The 20,519-nt window shown below is 36.6% G+C and overlaps 2 protein-coding genes across 2 annotated transcripts in view; one reads left to right on the top strand and one right to left on the bottom strand.

Annotated features, from left to right (window-relative positions):
* Positions 1-14,564, top strand: part of LOC132705139 (uncharacterized) — a 32,578-nt gene extending 18,014 nt beyond the window's left edge. Inside the window, exons 10-14 of the mRNA XM_060675573.1 lie at positions 1,520-1,658; positions 2,932-3,165; positions 6,886-7,177; positions 8,145-8,861; positions 12,628-14,564. Coding sequence (XP_060531556.1) covers positions 1,520-1,658; positions 2,932-3,165; positions 6,886-7,177; positions 8,145-8,861; positions 12,628-13,059 — 1,814 coding nt within the window. The 3' untranslated portion in view covers positions 13,060-14,564. The remainder of the gene's footprint in view (positions 1-1,519; positions 1,659-2,931; positions 3,166-6,885; positions 7,178-8,144; positions 8,862-12,627) is intronic.
* Positions 14,565-14,709: 145 nt separating this feature from the next.
* On the bottom strand, positions 14,710-20,513 carry LOC132705451 (ubiquitin-like protein 3). Its single transcript, XM_060676036.1, has 4 exons — positions 20,118-20,513; positions 17,518-17,626; positions 17,294-17,458; positions 14,710-17,024 (listed from the first exon to the last, which is right to left on the bottom strand). The coding sequence occupies exons 1-4, from the start codon at positions 20,148-20,150 to the stop codon at positions 16,960-16,962; spliced, it is 372 nt and encodes a 123-aa protein (XP_060532019.1). The 5' UTR covers positions 20,151-20,513; the 3' UTR covers positions 14,710-16,959.
* Positions 20,514-20,519: the final 6 nt, after the last annotated feature.

The raw sequence follows: 20,519 nt of genomic DNA, 5'->3' as shown, positions 1-20,519 counted from the left end.
AATTCATTTTCTTCACAGTTTTGCGTAATTTCTTCTTACCCATGGGTGCGATGACATGATCATGTTTGATTTCAAACACAATTTTGTCCAAGGTAGGTAAGTGTGTCCATTATTGTCTTTGTCTTTGGTGACCTGATGCTCTAATCTGTTTCTCAGCAACAAGTTTGCTAAAACCTGCCGGAAATTAACTATACTTCTAATTTTAAAAACTAATCCACAGGTAGGTCAACTGCCTGTCCGTCTGCCTGTCACTCTTGGTACCCTAAACAATCATAATAGGTACAATACTACCCTTATGGAGTACAGCCAAAACTGTTTGACCGGTGGCAGTTTTACAGATCAGTAATAATATTGGTATTGGTACTGGTATTAAAGGGGGGCGCCCTCGCGGGCGTCCAAGCACTTAGGCCACCAGATGGGCCCGTTGTGCCCCCAGGCCGCTCTAGAGGGCGTCCAGAATGCCGCCCCTCCTGTAGAAGGTCAGCAACTCCTTTAGCCCAATACCGTGCACTGAGTCCGGATCGATCAGGGCCGTTCCGAAGACTCCCAATCTTGCCCATGTCAAGGCAGGGCACTCGGTGAGCAGATGATACGGGGTCTCCTCCCCTTCCATGCACCACCTACACTCCGGGTCGTCTCCAATGCCTAGCAAGCAAAGATGCCTCCTAAGCCTGCACAGCCTGCAAGCCTGTGTAGGCCCCTGTTAGTGCTCTACACTCCCTTCTGGTCAGTCTAAGCAGCTCCCTGGTCCGAGGAAGGGCGGGCCCATCCATCATAAGCCTTGCCTGCCTCATTCCCGGAGCAACTCTCCAGCCCCCCGCGGCCCGATCTCTCGCCCAGGCTTCGAGAGCTCCCCGCCTCACACACGGGGCGATCCCCAAGCGGGGCTCTGGCCCTATATGCCTATGCGAGGAGCCCTCCCTGGCTAAGGCGTCCGCTGCCTCATTGCCCCGGATACCGGTGTGACCCGGGACCCAGACTAACGTGACCTTTCTCTCCTCAGCCACCCTCCTCGTACCCCTTTGCACTCCCTTATCAACAAGGAGCGCGTACGCACTGACTTCAGCGCCATGAGTGCAGCCCTACTATCCGAGCAGAAGAAGACTCTCCTGCTTCCGTAGTTGAGCCGAAGCACCTCTCTGGCCGCCATCAATAAAGCGAAAATTTCCGCCTGAAACACAGTGCAGTACTGACCCAGAGGGACCGACAAGCTTGATCCCGTTGTCTCGCAGTACGCTCCAGCTCCGGCCAGATCACCCATTCTGGACCCGTCCATTTACCAGACAAGTCCATCCCAGGAGCCGACTCTGCCCGCTCTCCAATCTTCCCTTGATATCAATAATAATAACTCTCTCGCATTAAGAGACAGAGTAGAAATAAAAATAAGAAAAAACAAAACATAAATGAATTAGACCTGAGGAACAAACTTATTAAATTTAGCTGAAATCAAAGAACTTATTAACTGGTTCCTGAAAAAAGTATGACTACTTTTTAAATGCCCTGTTGGTGTTCTGGGTAGGTTCGTCTGCTAGAGGCGGGTACTGGCATAGGGACTTCAGATCAAGTATACCCGTTCCTATCACCTCGGAGAAGTTTAAGATTCGGAGTCACCATAATTTGAATCACACGAACCACAACGGTCCCCTGATAGTGCGTAGGTGAGTCACTATTGCCTTCAATTAATCAAATTTAGACAATCACAATAAATAATAAGCAAGAATGTCGCTCATAACGCGTGTTCGAGGAGAAAAATGTTGCACATTTCTTAAATTAATTCAAATTTAACAGGTGTTGCTTATTTTAAAATATTCTTATTGTTCGTATCCGTTTTTGATGTTCGAAAACACGGTTGCTATTGTCACAGAATAAATAAAATAAAATAAAATAAAAAACTTATCTAATATGCGACCAAAGATTTGTGACTTTTGTGTAACAAATTTTATACCAAATAACAGTAATAACAGAACACTAGATTAGCTGGTTCAGATTAACATTAAAAACATTAAAAAATAAAAAAGGCATTCAAATATGCTTAGAAAGATATGTGACAATTCTGTATTAAATTTTATACTAAATAATGATAATAACAAAATACTAAATTAACAGAGTTGCACTGTTGCACAAAAAAAAAACAAAAAACGAATGATGTGTGTGTGTGTGTGTGTGTGTGTGTGTGTATACGACATTTCTGTTGTAAATTTTACGCAAAATAACGATAATACCAAATAAGGTTGTCTTGTCCTTTTTGATATTCAAGAAAATAAATAAAAAACGTAATCAAATATGCTGCGAAAATGTGTGACATTTCTGTAGTAAATTTAATAGTAAATAATAGTAATAGCACATGAGAAAAACAGAAAACTTTTTGAAACTTAGATTTTTTTTTTGCTATACTAAACCCTTGATCACCAGAATTCCTCTTCAACTCCAATCTTTTTAGTATTCACTTAATCTAGTTAAAGGTAATTAGTTCTAATTTTACAATTACAATTCCAATTTTCCTTCATTTTCTGTGTAATGGTATACTAAACCCGCTAGCTTCTTAGAATTAATATCTTATTTATTTTTTAGTCGTTGTAATCTAGCGGTTGACGTGCAAACGTAACATTACCGTCAGACGTTTTATTAAAAATTAGATAAGATACATGAAATTAATTAAGTTTAATGAAAAACTCCCCGGCCCGGTCCTGACGTTCTAGACTATTTTATATATATATATGGGACGTCGACGCTCGGCGTCGTCGACGTGAGTTCAGGTCAACGCGCCGGTCAGAAGCAATCAATGCTATGCATAAATTAGGGAAAATTCGTTGAAAAGACGCTTCGCGTATTACACTCTCACTCAACTACAAGCTACGCAATTCACTACTACCTCATTGTCGGTGTCGGAGGTCCCAAAATGTCGAAATCCACGTCTTTCAAAACCTAAAATTGCACTTCCGAACTTTTCCGAAATAATAATATGCGCAACAGCGCGAAAGCAAACAATCTTTGGGGTTTGAGGGACGATGACGGGGGTTGTTTGGTCAAGTTTTGCGGTTTTGGGGGTTGGAAATGTTGTCCCCCGTTGCGTAGGACAAGGAAAGTTGTCGATAAGAATTCGACGAGTGCTAAGAAATCTACCCCCGTGTTGACGATCACTTTACCGCCAGAGTTTCGAGAAAAGTAAGTAATTGTTTTCCCATGCGGTCGATTTAGTTGGCAACAAGACGAATATTTTATTTTTTGTAAGGAAAGTTTTGCCCTAGAACGCACACTCCATTACGTATTTTCTTTAAAAATATATATAAAAATATATTATATATTACATTGTTTGTCTAGGTTGAACAAATTTTTTTTTTCGAAACACTCAATAAAATTTAAAAAAATGGTAAAGTACATGTATTTGGTCTTTTAAGAAATATTTCCTTAAAAATTATTATTATTATTATATTGACTTCCGCTTTTTGTTGATCAAATATTACTTTTTTTTCGTAATTAGTACAATAAGGTGATAAAACTTAAATCGGTTTAAGTTGTTCTTTGTAGAACAGGTTTATAGTTCCGCAAGCTAGGACAAAAAAAACACGCACACCACTCTGCATGATTTTTCTCTCCTCGACCCTGAAATGTTAAGGGGCCGCACTTTTTGAACGCGTTCGATAACATTACTGTTTTACATATGGAGGCGGACTTTTACCGCAATAAATAAATGTTTGTTGTAATCGGGACTTGCTTAAATGTCTATATAGTTGCCGTGGAAAGCGTGTGGGTGCTAAGTTAATGACACAGCTAATGGCAATGTCCTTACAAAGTTAACGCAGAAGAAATAAGCGTTAACAATTTGATGCATACTTACTTAATGGTTGTAGGTGAATGTGAGTTTTGAATGTGATCTTTTTGTTGACCTTTGCACTGCTCTGGTTTGGATACTTGTAATGTAATCTTTCTTTTCTTTTTTATATCATTTGTTATTCATTAACTGTTCTTTTTTATTCTCCTTCTTCCTTTGGCTCAGCGATCCTTTGTGGGATTTCGTCTATAAAGTGGTGCAAATAAAATAAAATGAAAATAAATTAAGTGCGATCTGTAGAGTATTTGTCTGCGATATGTTGCCCGGTCATTACCGGACAATATCCGCTGCCCGTTATCCTCGCCGCACCTTCCAATTCGATTACTTTAGGTGTCGGTCGGTCTGATTTTGAAGAAAATAGTTAATCTTCATTTAGCGTGCTTATAAAACGGGTTCAATCAATGCGCCTATCTAAATTTATAAGCTGCACCTACTGACCCGAATAAATTTGGGAAACACAACACATCAGAACAAGCATTGCATATACCAGGTGTTTCAAAATTTCTAGGGTAAACAAAGTATTAAAAAATTAAGTTTCTTATAATCCTAATTAAATTTAGACCGCAAATAGTTTTGATTGGGTCATTAGTTACTGTTGACAAAATTTTCATTGAGAAATTTTCTCAGAGAAAAAAACGCTTTAAAATTAAAAGAAACGCTAACGATTTGATCAAAATTAAATATGATTTTGCTTCATTGGTGCTTCTTAATAAATCAAATCAATAATACGGTGTATCATTCTATAATATATTCTTGAAATTAATTTGTGGATGATAATTTTTATTACTTATTCATCTCAAAACAAAAGTATTGTCTACATCTGAATTAAAAAAAAAACATTAGAGTTAACCCAAGTTAACCTAAAGACGCCATTATTATAAATTATAAGAGAAATCGTTTTTTTTTTGTAACGCTATAACTGAATAGAAAGTCCTATTTTTTAGTTTTTTTTGGAAGTAAATTCGCCCCTACTTTACAGTATAGGTCGACGGTTTAGTGAAAGATTAAATCATACCTAATTGCTTTTACTTAACTTTGGGTAACAAAAAGAAAGAAAATTATTAAAAATGTTTTGCTTTGACGTTTTACCCATTGTTATTTTTATACAGTCCATAAATCATATATATACTACAATGCTTGTTTGCTTATCGCCAACAATTTTAGAAATGAGCTATTATTAAAATCAACAAACACTTGGGGACACTGAAAATACAACACAACATGACTATCAACCTATCAAGCAGACCCTATCTTCGGCTTTATGGCTTTGTTCTATTGGCTGGTAAAAATCACATGACATATTCTATTACCGATCACGGATCACCAATGACAATGTTTAAAATACCTCCTAGCTTTTTCTGATGCAAATACAAAAATCAATAACAAGAAGAAAAAGAAAAGAAAACAATGCAGCAAAGTTTACTACTATTTATAAAACTTCTGGATTCCTCCTGCGTCGGTTGTTGCTGAATCAGACTTGCTAACGTTTCGCCAATCATCCTGTTCGCATTTTACTTAATTAAACAACCTACTTTTTTTTTTAATATCTTCCCTAAGGTCTATCCGCAGATACAAAAAAATTAAAAATATGTATATTTCAGTCTGGTAGGTTATGAAAATGCAGGTTTTCACTATAATCTGCTCGAAATCAAAAGCGAAAACCAATTATTTGTCCCAGAAAAGGAAGTTTTAAGTAAATAATTGCTTTTCTAAGGTTGATTTGGGTACAATAAAACTCGAAAAAGCCGATTTTGACTAGGAATTTGCCTCGGAGATAGGAGGTAGGCGGATTATTAAAAAAAATAGTCGGTTGTTTAATTACAAATTCCTTAGTCCTTCCGGGGGAAAAAATATTCGCAAAAAAACAGATTTCTTTCATAAAACGTTTGATATTTCCGTTATTTATAATTCTAAATATTTGAAATTTATACGTTATATACTGTATCCTTTCCTCTATCTAAAGATACCAAAAGATCTAATACAAGTTGTATGGTTTTTTGTCAGGAAAGGTTTCCGTGGAAGACTGCAGTTTTTTAAAAATTATATTAATTATTATTTACAATTAAATGGTGGGAGCTGGAGAGGACTTTATAAGTTTTCGAGAGAATAATATTTATTAAATTTATTTGAAACAATGCCGCACACCGTACGTCGGCACTTACTATGACGTCATCGCGCCTAAATTGAGCGCGATTTTCACATGGACCCTGAAGATAATCGAAAAAGTGCCTGAAATAAAAGACTTAGTCCCAGATCTGCCGCGTTTCCCTATTCAAGAATTTATCCGATCGGGTTAATCGGTTTGGAGGAAATAATATTTTTGTGGAAGCCAAAGTAAACCAAAAAATGTTTTCAACATTTTTTAAGAAATACTTTGCGATGTGTGATTGCGTCCCACTTCTAACGTTAATTAATTATGGAAACGACATCAAGCGCCGGAAGTTAGAGAATCACCGACTGAAACTGGTGAGATTACTTGTACACTGACCTTTTTTTGTTACGTTGTAGAGACCATAACGTTATCCCCAATTTTCTTAAAATATCCTATCAAGTCAATACTTCATCCACTTATAAGATTCTTCGAAAATGTAGTTTCGCTTTACTTCAAAAAAAAAATCATCATATTCCTAAGGAAATATACCAAATCAATAAGACTCTTCTGTGTCTACATCTTGAAATTGCTTCCATCTTGTCCACATCCAAGTTCGATACCCTTTCAAAACTGATTTATACAAAGTTTTAAATATTCGTTTATCTTTTAATTAAAATCACATCCAGAAATTTGAAAAACTAACGTCAATGCTAGTGAAACCATCAAACCTCTCAACTACCAAATACTGTGATAAATGTATCATCGTACCAAGTTTTGGACACGGAAGAATCAGTTTTTGCAAAAGGTTCCAACTTTGTCCTTGACCCACGTATTGTCCCAAAATAATAATAATAATAATAATAATCTATTATTAAGGGTTCTTCTCTTGTCATACTTGGCCACATTTATTAATAGCCCATGCTAGGCTCTATAGGTATAAGTGTCGTTCGCAATGTTTCAGAAATGTGCTCAACAGTCCAGCTCAGCAGACGCCCACTACAACCAAACTGTCGCATCGAGACGACAGCGACTCGGTCAGTCAGCTGTCGCTGCCGCCTCCCAGATCTTCGGAGTCCGAGTCTTCCGGATATTTCACACCCCCTCCCGATGCCCAACCCGCTTTCATTAAAATGGACACGGAGGAGAGGGTCAGTTCTGACGTCGACGAAGCCGTCAATAACGAGTCTGAAGATTGCGTCGATTCGTACATACGCCGATCCAGTTCGGCGAAAACCCTCGTTGAAAACGACCAGGTAAATATTCCCTAGTATTTTTAATCTGACGTAGAAACCGGAAACGCGTCATTTTTTATGTAAATCTTCCAGCCTAAACTTATGCTTACTCTAAATTTTCAAAAAGAGTAATTCAAGTCTTTGTTGAAATTCGGAAGTTTTGAAACCCCATTAATACGTTTTCCAAAAAATGAAGAAAAAAAACCTGTCTATCTGAGGTTTGATTTTCAACACTTTTGGCAAGCTTTATATTTCTAAACTTCTAATTTATATTTAAAACTTCTAAAAAAAGTCGTAGAATTTGAAAACGCAGTTCGACGAATATTTTTTTTATTACAATTTCGCAAGGACTCCCGGTTAAGCAGGAGTAACGTTAATTTTAAAAGTTTTACTGAAACCCCATGTTCGCTCTTTTATATTGCGATAAAAAGCGTTCGATATTGTAGAGTTTATTTTTTAAATAAAAGATCGACGTACAAAAGAACTAATAGCAGAGAACAGTAACTGTTCGGCCTTAGCTTACGTCTGTGTGAAGGAAAATTTTAAAAAATATCAACTACAATATTTAGAAAGTTGAGAAGTATACAACCAAATTTTTAAGGCAAGATCTATTTAATTAGCTAGACCACCACATTACATTTATTACGGTAATGGTGTTTTTCTGAATAATAAGGGTAAGTTTCAGGTAATTAATTGAAAGAATAGAAATATTAATTCTATAATTGCTTTTAACAATAAAAATAACTATCTATCCCAATCTCCTATTAGGTCTCTAAACTATTCGAACATGAACTGATTCACTAAATATTTTGTCTACTCCTTCATCTAAAGTATGCACTGATCAGGACTGCGCGAAGTGTTCAGCTTCGCGCAGTCCGCTGAGCTCCTTTCGTGTCTAAAGAAACTCGTGACTAAAATGTCGTTCATAAAACTGTATATAAAAATATAACATATACATTTACATAACGTGGGTATCTCTCTATTTCAGAGAACACTATCACCGAGCTCAGGCGATAAAATTCGCACTCCGCAGGAAGAAATAGATCGCCGCTCTTTAAATCGAGTCGAAGATACATCTACCAGGAGCGAAACGCGGTTGTCCAAATACGCAATCCCCGTTTCTCCGACTGCGGTCCCTTCCGGATCCGACCAGTCGTCGGCCGTCGAAGTCCGGAGGAAGAGCAAGTCTGTGATAGATCTACAAAACTTTCTTCCGGAAATCACTTCGATTAGGAAAACGGCCAATTCCGCACCACCAAGAAACGAAGAGTCGGCTGTCGATACGGAAAGTTACGAGGCGAGTGCTCATTCATCACCGGCGGTCGTCGTTCCAATTAATACGCTGGAGATGTCAGTCACCGGCAGGCTAGAGAAGAGATTCAGTCGCAACAACAGCAGGAAGTCGCTGAAAACGTCTCCCAAAACATTGCCCGATCAGGTTCAGGGCAGGTCATCGAGCAAACCGAAGGAGACGCTTCATCAGGCTCTAGCTCAAATGGAAAACCCAGACTGGGAAACTACGATCAAAGGACTGCAAATGTTGACCAGGATTGCGAGACATAATCCGGAAATCGTCGAACATCAGATGCACGGCACCTGCGTAGTGCTGGCGAAGCAGATCAGAAACTTGAGGTCTCAGGTAGCGAGAAACGCGTGTCACGCAGCCAGCGAATTGTTTTTGATGTGCAAAAGGGGTTTGGATATGGTAAGTGTCGTCTCTTCGTCTCTTGGGTATTTTAAATTAAAAAGCAGGAAGTGTGCAATACTGTTTTTTTTCTTATCGTTAACAATTCGTCGAATATCAATGAGTTCCTTGAGGTAACGAAACCGTGCCACCATCCACCATCCAACAATTTAAGTTTTACGGTTTTAACAAATGTTGTGAGGAAAATTGCCGAAAGACAAAAAATGTTAACAAACCTCGAAATTTGCAGCATTTTGTCATTGTAAAACACTCCAGTCAACTAGTCCACTAAATGTCTTATAGAGTTTCTGGGAACATTCTCAAACCGAAATTGAAGCTTGAAACATTTTTCTTTTGTCTAGGGTGACTCACAACTAAACTTTCTTGTGCTTAATTAACGCCTGATTGAACTAGAAATTAGAAGAGCAATTAAATGATTAAGAAGAGAGAGCAGCGCACTCATTTTTTTTGTTATATTATATTATAAATAAATTGTAGGAGACAAAAGTTTCTAATTCAATGCATAAATTTTTCCTTAAATTTGGACTAAAATTGGACTCAATCTCCTCCACACATTTTTATAATGCAGAAAGTGTGTTTTTCTAATAGTATATTATCTTATTATTATTTTGACAAATTTGGATTCTCTTCAGAATTGATTTATCCATATTTTCCACATTTCCATTAGCTTCGGGCCAATATTAATGAGTCCTATATTGTTTCGCTCACAATATTCCTTGAATTCTTGGCCAATGAACTGTTTACCATTATCGGATCTAATGGATTTAGATATTCCAAAACGGAAGAATAGTTTCTCAAGGCATTTTATTATAGCGGACGATGTAGTGGTATTAGCTGGAACCTCGAGTAATGATCGATCACTAGAACTATTTGCTGTTGATTGGGCCATGGTCGGTGTCTAAGAACCCTGGGAGCACTGTCCTCGACTATCCTTAGGATGTGTCTGTCTTTGTCAAACGTCTTTGCCTCTGTTACTTCACACAATCGTGATACGGAATCGACAATTTTTAGTTTCCCAGATTGATAAATCACCTTGAATTAAAAATATTGTAGTCTTAATTCTCATCGTTCTATCCTGGCAGGTGGTCTAGATGATGGTCTATAAATAGTGTCTAAGGGCTTATGATCAGTGACCAACTCGAATTCCTAAAGTCAATCCTTTACTTGCAAACGGCCATTCCTGGTCAAACATGATAAGAACGGCACCAAGTGTGTTCACCTAGAAGGGGCGAAGTAACTCACTGTTGGAGGTTTGATCATCGCTTGTTTCAGCAAGTCGAAGTTCCGCTAATGTTCCGGTGTCCAAAGAAATTTGACTTCTCGTTCTTTGAGCCGTCGAAATTCTAGTATAGACTTTTCTATCCCTTTTCTAATAAATGATATCCTACGAAATTGAATTGTTGGACTTTTCTCTTACGTTTATTTTCATTCAGCTGCACATTGGTCCGTTGAAAGGTATCCAGTACTTTTAAGCATTCATCATGTTCTGCTTCAGTAGCATAATATCATGCATGTAGTTAATGTTATGGAATTTAGCTAGAATATTCTGAAAATAGCTCCACTCCAAATGAAGGCGGAAAAAATATTTAGCATTGTATATCTACACATATTCTTATGCCTCCGTCCGCTTTGAATGTTATATCGATGAACTATGACCTTCTACCGAAGTGTTTCATCCAATGTTTGTTCCATACAACATTCCTATTAGACTGTAAATGGTTCCAGTCAGATCCATTAATGGTATTAGCTTTTGATCCAGAGTCAATCAATAAGGTTATGGGAACCTCACCAACAGAGCACTCCATGAGCTCATCTCGTTCTGTCCCCTTAATATGATTAAGCATTCCCATTACTTTCCGGATCCTTCTCCATCATTTAATTCACCCGGTGGTTTTTGATTGTCAACATAATTGATAATGAGCAGAACCGTCCTCTCTTGTATTTATTGTGTGCTTGTGTTTGGCGCCGACGTTTACGTGACTTGGTATGACATTTATTGGCGAAATGTCCCATACGATCAGATTTAAAACATTTATGGAATTTGGCTGGACATTTGAATCATGATTCGGACTCTCAGATCTCCATGAGACCTCCATAAGTGAACATTCCTTTTCCAACAATTTCATTTTTAACTCTAGTGGGGCCCAATCATCAATTAACTTCTCCTTGATGTTAATTTTCACAGCTTCTTCGTTTGTCAGACCAAATGCACATCCTGCAGTTTGCTGCCGGACTTTTAGGAAAAATATCCAGGTAGGTGTTAAGGGTTTCTCCATTTTCTGGTTTGATATTCCTAAATGTGCGTCTCTCAAATGTAGAATTCTGAATCGGTGAAAAATACTCTGGTTGACTCTCTCCTAAACGTATCTGTGACATCTTCAGAATCTAGGATATATCCGAAAAGATCGTACCCATTTATGCCACATGTATATATAATATCTACGTTTGTCCATTTTTTTCACAAGTTAATGCGATGCTTATGTGGTATACCACATTACCTACCTACTTACATAGTAAAAGCTGTCCACAATTCTGCATGACAAACTCAAAATTGTGTCGCCAAATGTGCTATCCTCCACCTCAGGTGGGACACAATTACACGCTTCATGGAATACTGTTCGTATATTGATTATTTGCAAACCAATAACTATAGAAATATAATAATAATAATATAATAATAATAGTACGTTTATTTGCCAAAATACGGTTTAGGACAATAAGTTATACTGAAAGTCAAATTAAAAAAGATTCTGGTTCAACCTGTCGGCTAACGGGAACGGTATTAATAACAACTGTAGCGAAAAGTAACCACACTCGAAAAGTCGCTAAGATAATATCTGAGTCGCAATAATAATTTGGTTTAATAGTAATCAAAGTGTACTTGTTGAACAGAAATTGTTTATATCGTCTCTTCGATGCAACCACTGATAAGGTTTTATACTCTTCCGGGATACTATTATAAAGCCGAACGAAAAAGATCTCTCATAGAAAACAGTTTTATTGCTGCGATATATATCCACGATGCTTTAAACTTAATATACATCGGTTCTGCAACCAAATTCTGTAAGTGAGTCACCAAGTGCGCCCTCAAATAATTATACTATGAAACGGTAAAGCAGAGCACAAAACCTAAATTCCGACACTATACGGTTTAAGTGTTCATTATTTTTTTCTTGTACATCATGTGCATCTAGTGGATCAAAGGATGTACAAAGTTGTGTGTCGTCAGCGTAAAGATGAACGCATACGAACGAATAGAAGTGGTCCCAATATTAAACGCTGTGGGACGCCACCAGTTCTCAATGCTGTCCAGAGATAATTTTCTGATATGGCTTCTGTATTAAACCCTATATAATGAAGAAATGATAATAATAGTTTGTGATTCAGCCTATCAAACTCTATACTGAAGTCTAGTAAAACTAATACTGTAGCCTGACGTTTGTCAACTGATTCAATAATATCATCTTTAATATTCAATAAGGCTGTGGTACAGCTATAGCCTGATCGGAACCATGACTGACACTCGGGTAATGTGTCAAATAGTTTTAGATGCTCTCCAATTTGTCCGTTATACAATATATTATATATAATACAATATTTTTCGCATTCAAAAAAAATTCAAAAACATTATTTTTCCTCAATATTTGCAGAGCGCAAATTCTCCCTACTAGCTGGCTTTAATTCAAAAATTTGATATTTTGTGAATGTTAGTATGATCCTTGCTGAGACCCAACATTTTTTGTTTATTTAAATTCGTCTTTATCAGGAACTGGACGAAATCGCAGGACCACTACTCCAACGCACCGCGGACACAAACAAATTCCTCCGGGCGGACGCGAACTCGGCTCTTGACGTCATGTGCGAGCATCTCCCCGTCAACCGTGCTATCACTGTGCTGACCGGTCGTGGTTGCACGCACCAGAACGCTGTGGTCCGTGCCGCATCGATTCGGCTATTGGCCGGTATAGTTCAGAGGGTCGGACCCGAAAAGACGCTCCAAATGCCCAAGGAGTTGCGGGACAGGGTGCTGTTGGCCGCTGCCAACTCGTTGGCCGACGGCAATTTGGAAACCCGACGTCACGGGAAAACTTTGCTTGGCTGTCTGGTCGGTTGTCCGGGTTTTCAGAGGGCGTTGCATGAGGCGGTGCCCCAGAATACTTTGAGACACATCGCCAAAACGCTGGCCTCGATAAAGTGAACGCAGAATCGCCGCCGAAGACATTTTGTGACGTCATCAGTCGGACGTTAACGCGCGGCCACATTTTGCGAAATTTTGGCCGCTTCGTTGGGGCCGACCAAAGACAAACCGATCATTTTTTCATTTTTCCATCAGGGAGGCATAATTTTACAAATCCTCTTTATTCTGTTTCAAGTTATTCATTAAGCTTCAATATTTATTAATAATATAATATATACAGGGTGTTCCGAAACGAATGCACCAAATTTGTAAGGCATATTCTATACACACACAATTTTATATATATGCTTTATATAACTGTTTGAAAGAAGTTTACTAAAAAAATACTTTTTTGAGAAATTCAACACCCTGAAAGAAAGCGTTTTGGGGGTGTACGTTTATAGAGCAAACAGGGCTTATTTTCGACGAAGAATTTGCCATAAATATATGGTGCATTCATGTCGGAACACCCAGTATAATCGTTATTCATGTTCTCTGTTTTCAGCATTCAAGAAAATCTTTAGCTAAAGGCATAGTATATATTACTATATATTAAATATTTTTATGATTTCGCCTTGGTGACGTCACGGCAAAACATTGCAACAAGCTTTAAGAAGTAAAAATTAAACTTAACTGAACTACGAGGTTTGAGGCTGCAGATGTTGTAAAAAGAAAAATTGACTACAAATTTTCTTTGGGACTTTGGGAAGACTTGGTTAAGTTTGCTTATTTTTGCAACATGTAGTAGACATATGCCCTACCTAATAACAAAGACTGCAGTAATAAATTTGTGCCCGTAAATAAACTTTACTGATTCAAGTTCACAACATACCGAATATTATTTAACTTTCGAGCTTCCTCAACCACAGAATACTTTTAACCCTTTCCAGTTAATTTGGCTCAGCAGAACAGAAAATTTTAATTCACATCTGACATGTATGGTGTTTCTTAAGAAGCTAAGCGTGCGTTTTTGATTTACTTTAAGGCAAAAAGTGCGTACAAACAGATCTGTTTTTCAAGATACAGGGTGTAACCAAAAATACAAGTTTCTTGTCTGCCGATCGATACTACGCTCGAACATTTTTTGTATAAAATATATTTAATATTAAATTAATAATTTTAATCTAGCTGGAGCTGGATTAGTCTATATTAATACCGCCAACACCACCATCCAATTTGAACAAACTCGGTTTGAAATAGTAACAAAAAAAACGATTTTTGAGATCACTCCGTGTCTTTGAAAGGCCGCATTGTTTTTGTCTGAAAATAACGAAAAAATCGTTTGGTTGCTTTCATCAGTTTTGGTCAGTTAGATCTAAATATTAAACATCCCAGTTGACGCAATATATTATTATTATATTAGCTAGACATAGGAAATCGATCCCAAATGGGTTGTTTACTGTTCTACTGTAAACTATCAACGTCGAGATTGTAGTATCACGTCAATGTTCACTACACAGTTTTATTGTATTATTTATTACACACCAAACCATTATTGTATCTTCCGAAATTCTATTATACGATTGTTATATTATTGTAATACAAAGTTTTGTAGGTTGTTATAGTAAAATATTTCTTTAAAATGAACCCTTTTATTCGTACACCAACAACATCAAAAAAAAAAACACCGAAAAATTTTAAATAACTTTATTCTACGTAATATTCAATTTGAACATTATGATTGAACAATATAAAACAAAAAAAATCAGTACAGTAAAATCGAGCATGTTGGGTTTTTTATATTTACATTCATATTTAAACCTAACGTTGACACATACTTATTTCTTAGTCTTCCCACTACTCGGGAGCGGTGGATTTTTAATTAAAGACTAGCGGTTATAGTTTGAGAAATAAAAGCTTCAATATACAGGGTGCGTTCGATGTCGAACACATCAAAGAGTCCAGGACGATGCACGAACACCCTCTATATTTCTAAAGTTTTATTCGGTAAAATAACGCGTTTGCATCAATAACGTGACTTTGTTCTATGAGTATCGTTGCTCGAAGGGTTAAGATTAGGATAGAATGCCGAGGGAAGTCAAACTGACCAACTAAACATTGACGTCATATCTCCAATCCAAGTATCACAAATATCAACAGAAGAACCAGTGACTGCAGGGATTAGTTATAAGGAGGAAGTATAACGGCATCGAGAACCCCACAACCTAAATATTAGATAAACACTTTAACTGTTTAACGATTCTCAAATTCAAGTTGATTGCCAGAATCGCAGGGCGGCCACATATTTAAGTCATACATAACTAAACAGAAAAAATCACTGTGTTACTCAAAACACAAATTTCCCGGGTTGAAAAAGGATAACGGACGCCAAAAGTTACTGGTTTCTTCTAAATTTGGGTTTATTTCTATTCAGTAATTTTAAACAAACAATAATCAAACGGGGGTTGGCCAACCTGCTAGCTGATGGTGTACACTGCGGTTTTAACGTACGTCTTTGGTATTGACAAAGTTTCCTGCTAACCATCGTCAGGGATATCATGTCGCCGATGCGGATTGAAATTTTAAGATTTTGCACTAGGAAAATGAAGAAAACGAAACAGAATTGATATGACGTTTAGCCCAACGAAATTATCGAACATCAAACGTAACTTTACTAATTTTGCCGACTGAAAGGGCATTTCCATTTACCAGGGTCGGATAAATCATTAGTCTACAATATAAAAATTTTCCGTAATTTAATCGACCCGCGCCTAATATCATAAAACCGGACGAAAACGTATATATCAATTGAATCGTAAGTTTTCTCAATAAACAATCTTTTTTCTTTTCAGATAACTTTAAAAATCTGCGCATGTCAGTTGCTTCGCTTAAATTCTTTTGCTATGCTTAAGCTAGGTAGATAAACAGTGATATAATATATATACATTATAGACACCACCTGAATAATATTGCTATACTATATTCTACAAAATAATACAAAAATAATTTCTCAACGCGTGTGTACAAGAACATAACCGACAATACTGAACGCATAGATACTACGTCAGCCCACGTGGTACAATAAGTAATTACTATTGAATATTTAATTTAAACATAATCCAGAATTCAATTTCCAGTGATCTACTTCGAATATTCCCACATGTTCGCTATCTAATTTTAAACCTTAAAGTCTTATAGGAAGATTTGGGTGGTGTCAGCGTTTTAAAAGTTTGTCGATAAGGCTGACGTGAAAAACAAAAGAATAAAAAACCGCCTACTTGCAATCGCCAACCGAACGGTATGTAACGACACTAAAATATTTGCTAGACGAAAAAACATTTGTTTCAGTACATTAATATTTCAATTACCACCTAGTATAATACACAGAGTGACATATTTTTTTAAAATTTTAAGGTTAACTTACGTTAGGCTATAATTTACACAAGTTTCATTTTATTTGGGTGGGGGATGGCGGGGCGTGTGGGGCAGGACTGTGCGGGCGGGCGACGAACAATGCGCGGGCGAGATATTTCCTAAATATATAAAACAATATACATAACCTTCGCGTAAATATACAATAAAAATTAACGAAAAAAAAAAACTATATATCTTGAGAACAACTCTATCACGCATACACAATCTGGCACAATGAGTAACGATGCGCTGCTCTCTCTACACCGGTATATCACAACTTCAAACTTGCAAGTCTCGCTCACTGGCATCTCTACACGCACACAAACATACATACCTACAAACGTTCGAACTTTCGACGGGCAGTTTTACATGACAACTCCAAGCTTGCAAGTTTCTCGCACAGGACAAAAATTCTATAAGTTAAAATAATTAAAACGACAGACACCTAGAACGCTCATTCCCACACTTAAGATTTCTCTAATGATGTATTTCGAGTCTATATAAAATTCTTTTTAGTTAAAATATTATGTCGGTAGCGAAGTGGTTGTGAACGGGGGCGGGTGCGAATTACAAAATGCAGCAGGACGCCGAACAACAACTACTGTTCCCCCCTTTGCTCTTTTGCCTCTGGTCTGAAAAATAAAATCATTTTTGTCATGCGAAATCGACCTGCAAATCAATTTCAATCACCCAATAAATTCTAAATATTTTTACTATTGTGATATTTTTTGTAGATTCTAAAAAACTTCTAGAATGTTATAAAAAATTCCCCACTCATTTGTAATGGACTAAATATGGTCCCATATTAAAGGCGAAAGAATTAAGAGACTCTCTTTAGAGGGGACATTTTTGATTAAAATTCGCATTCTTTCACCTACTACTCATGACTGAAATCACCTACCTTGAGAATTGGGTTCGGGAAGATTTTCCCTGGGCACCAAGTGCATCACTGTCGTCTTCCCGAACGGTAGTCCGAGCGCCCCCAAAGTCACATTGCTGTGTAAGAATCGGCCTTGATAAATAAGTCTAAGTATCTCCGCCTTTGAAACCGCTTCCTGAAGCCAGTCTGAAAAAAATCGCTACCAATGAAATCCGCTAGTTCTAAACTTAAAAATTGCACCGTACCGTCTGGCCAATTGTCGAATACATGTTGAGCGATGTCCCCAGCGGAGTCGCTTGGACTGAAGAGGAACTCTTTTGTCTTTCCGCTGACTAGTATCAGTCGCAGATTAATCTGAAACCATAAAATTTAACCAATAATCAAATCAAATAAATTATTATAATAATAATAAAATTAACTAACTTAAAAAACAAAACATATTTATTGGTAATTAATTATTTCGTGTCAATCAAAACGACATTACAGGGAAAATCCAAAACAAAATATTTGCTCAAAATTGCCAGAATTTTATTTAGTTATTAATTGACTTAGTTCGAATTTCTTAAACTCTGCGATGATTGGCAACAACGCTGTAACGTTTGCGGCATTGGCAAAGCTCCACTTATTACAACGATGCCAAAATTTCGCTTATTTCTTAAAAACGGCTTTCCACATATAATTTACGCCACCTAAAATTTTCTAATCTACTATACAAGTATATTTAATTTTAAAACGGAACGAACTCAAAGAATTTGAAAAAACAGTTTAATTTAAATTCACTGGTTTTTCATAAAAATAACACACCAAACACTGTTCTAGTATAAATTAGTTGAAATTATCTGCTTCTTTTTTCTTGCCAACTTTATTCTAATAAGAATAAATTTTACTTTTAGGTCTATAACAGATGTTCTTTCTTGTTGCATAGTTCACGAGTCTTCTTTTCTTTGTTCGACCGAAACAAGTTTCTGTATACATTCCAACTGGACTTCCACTTAATTGCATTTTTTTGCTATCGCGCCAATTCTTCAAATATTTTTTCCATTCCATCAATAATTTATTTATAAAATGAAGGCAACTATTACGATGGGTGACACACGTTTATACGTATCACTTGTTGACGCGTTTTTGTAAATCATTAATGTTAAAATCATTTACTATTGTTATTGGAATTATAAAAGAAAGTGATTTCTATAATTATCGTGGGTTTATTGTGCTGAAAGTTGGTCTAATATTATTTTGTAGGTATAGGGAAAATACTCATTTAAATAAATATTTCAATGAAGAGGGAGAATTTGCGTCACAGAAAAAGACATTTTCATCGCGTGTCACGCATCGCCCGTTACGAAACAGCTGACGCCGTTAAAAACGGTATCCGAACTTTCATATTTCGTGTTTCACTTTTCCTTATATTAGGCACAGGCTAACGCTGTTATTTTCTATAAATATTGACAAGTTTTTCGCCTTTGAAAACCAAACTTAAGTTTTGTTCTGCACATATTAGATAATATTCGTAATATGAGGGTCGGACATAATTTTCCTTAACAAGATTAAAGCGTTACGAGAAGGTGGAAGATGATTCATAGTCGACACTTTCATTTCCACCATTTCGATTTGTTAGAGTTGTACAACTATTTTATCTGTCCGCTCGATAAAGACTGGAAACTTAAGAAAATTGAATACTAAAAATTCTTTTCGGATTTTTTTATATATATTTTTTTTTCGACTTTGATTAATTGCCTACCAAAGCATTTTCTTCCGTAACAAACTCCTAATAGTAATGGTGGTTATTTGCCGATTTTTAAACATCATTTCCGCGACTATAGCAATTTTAAATGATTCTTTACATAACAATAATAAAAATCGATCCAAATCATGACACAAACTCGACAAGCTAAAAATAGTATATTTCGATCCGTTTTGTACCTACTTCCCCAGCATGTTGAGCAAACAATACAAATCGACATTCTTTAAATAACAAACAAATAAATCACATTACAACTTGACAAAAAATAGTTCTGTCATTGGCATTAGAATTTACAATAATTGTTTATCTAATTTAAAAAAGTTGCAAAAAAATTAATAAATACTTATAGGAAAAGTTAAAACTCTTAAAATAAATAACAAGGACAAGGACATACGATTTGTGACGACCTCTGCCTAAAATTCGTTTGCCAATCTGAGAAAGATCCTTTCATCGAAATCTTTATCCAAACTTAGGTAGGCACAAATTTAAGATGAACATTTTCGGTACCCCGTGGTTTTTGATCTAATTTTAATTTTTACCGTTAAACAACCAGTAGCCAGAACTAATAAAATGGTAACTTTCGCGGTTTTCGATTTTCATTTGTTTTTTTTTTAATTGGCCACGACGAAAACATGAATCACAGAAGTCGAAGGTAACCAAGGTATTACCTAGAGTACGCAGTTTTGTTTAAATCGCGAATTTAGAATAAGAGAAAACCCAAATAAAATATGTGTCACCCGTTCTATTGACAAAACGTTATATGAGCAGAACTCGGAGAGAAGGCAAAAAATATTTGTTTAAAAAGTAAAAATTGCATCGAAATAAATTTCAGCAGGTGTTTTTGTCGTTAAAAGTAAAAATTGCATTTAGTTGTGTTGTGACTCACTTTCAATTTAAAACATCGAGACAATACGATTTTTAAATGGGTAATATGCTAAACAAGGCAAAAAGTTTTGCGAAAAATAATGCTCGAAAACAACATCCTCAAAATGGAAACGTCAAGGGAGAGTTTCCCAGGGGTGAAAATCTAGGTCGCCTTATGTCTTGAACCATAATAGAGAAAAAGGGTGCGGTTATTTTACAAATCTCCGCCGATTTTACCTTATCCGCCGGAATATGCCTGCTTGTAGACATCCTGGTCTACCAATTTCGGGATCGGATGTTCCTCGGGTATCCAAAATTCGATCAACAAAAACTTTTAGACAGTCATATCACCACTCCATGACGAAATGTACATACACTTGCACTACTATCGTAATAGTCCGTATAGTTAATTCCGCCAAGCTAGCATGTTGTCAATCGGGGATGGAACGGAATCAGCGACATTCATTACAAATCATCCATATTAATTTCGTTAACACTCTCCGTGGAAAATGAATTTAATCCGACAAAATACACAGGCAATACCAATTCTCAACAACAATGCATTACAGGCAGGCTAATCGCCTCCACAATGCGCATGCTTGTGGTAAATCTACCATCTACGCTAGGAACATTCGCCAA

This window comes from Cylas formicarius, unplaced genomic scaffold, assembly GCF_029955315.1.
Source record: "Cylas formicarius isolate icCylForm1 unplaced genomic scaffold, icCylForm1.1 PGA_scaffold_7__23_contigs__length_41026272, whole genome shotgun sequence".
Lineage (NCBI taxonomy): Eukaryota > Metazoa > Arthropoda > Insecta > Coleoptera > Brentidae > Cylas > Cylas formicarius.
Note: the sequence above shows the minus strand (reverse complement) of the source record. Positions and strands in the feature narration are given on the sequence as shown.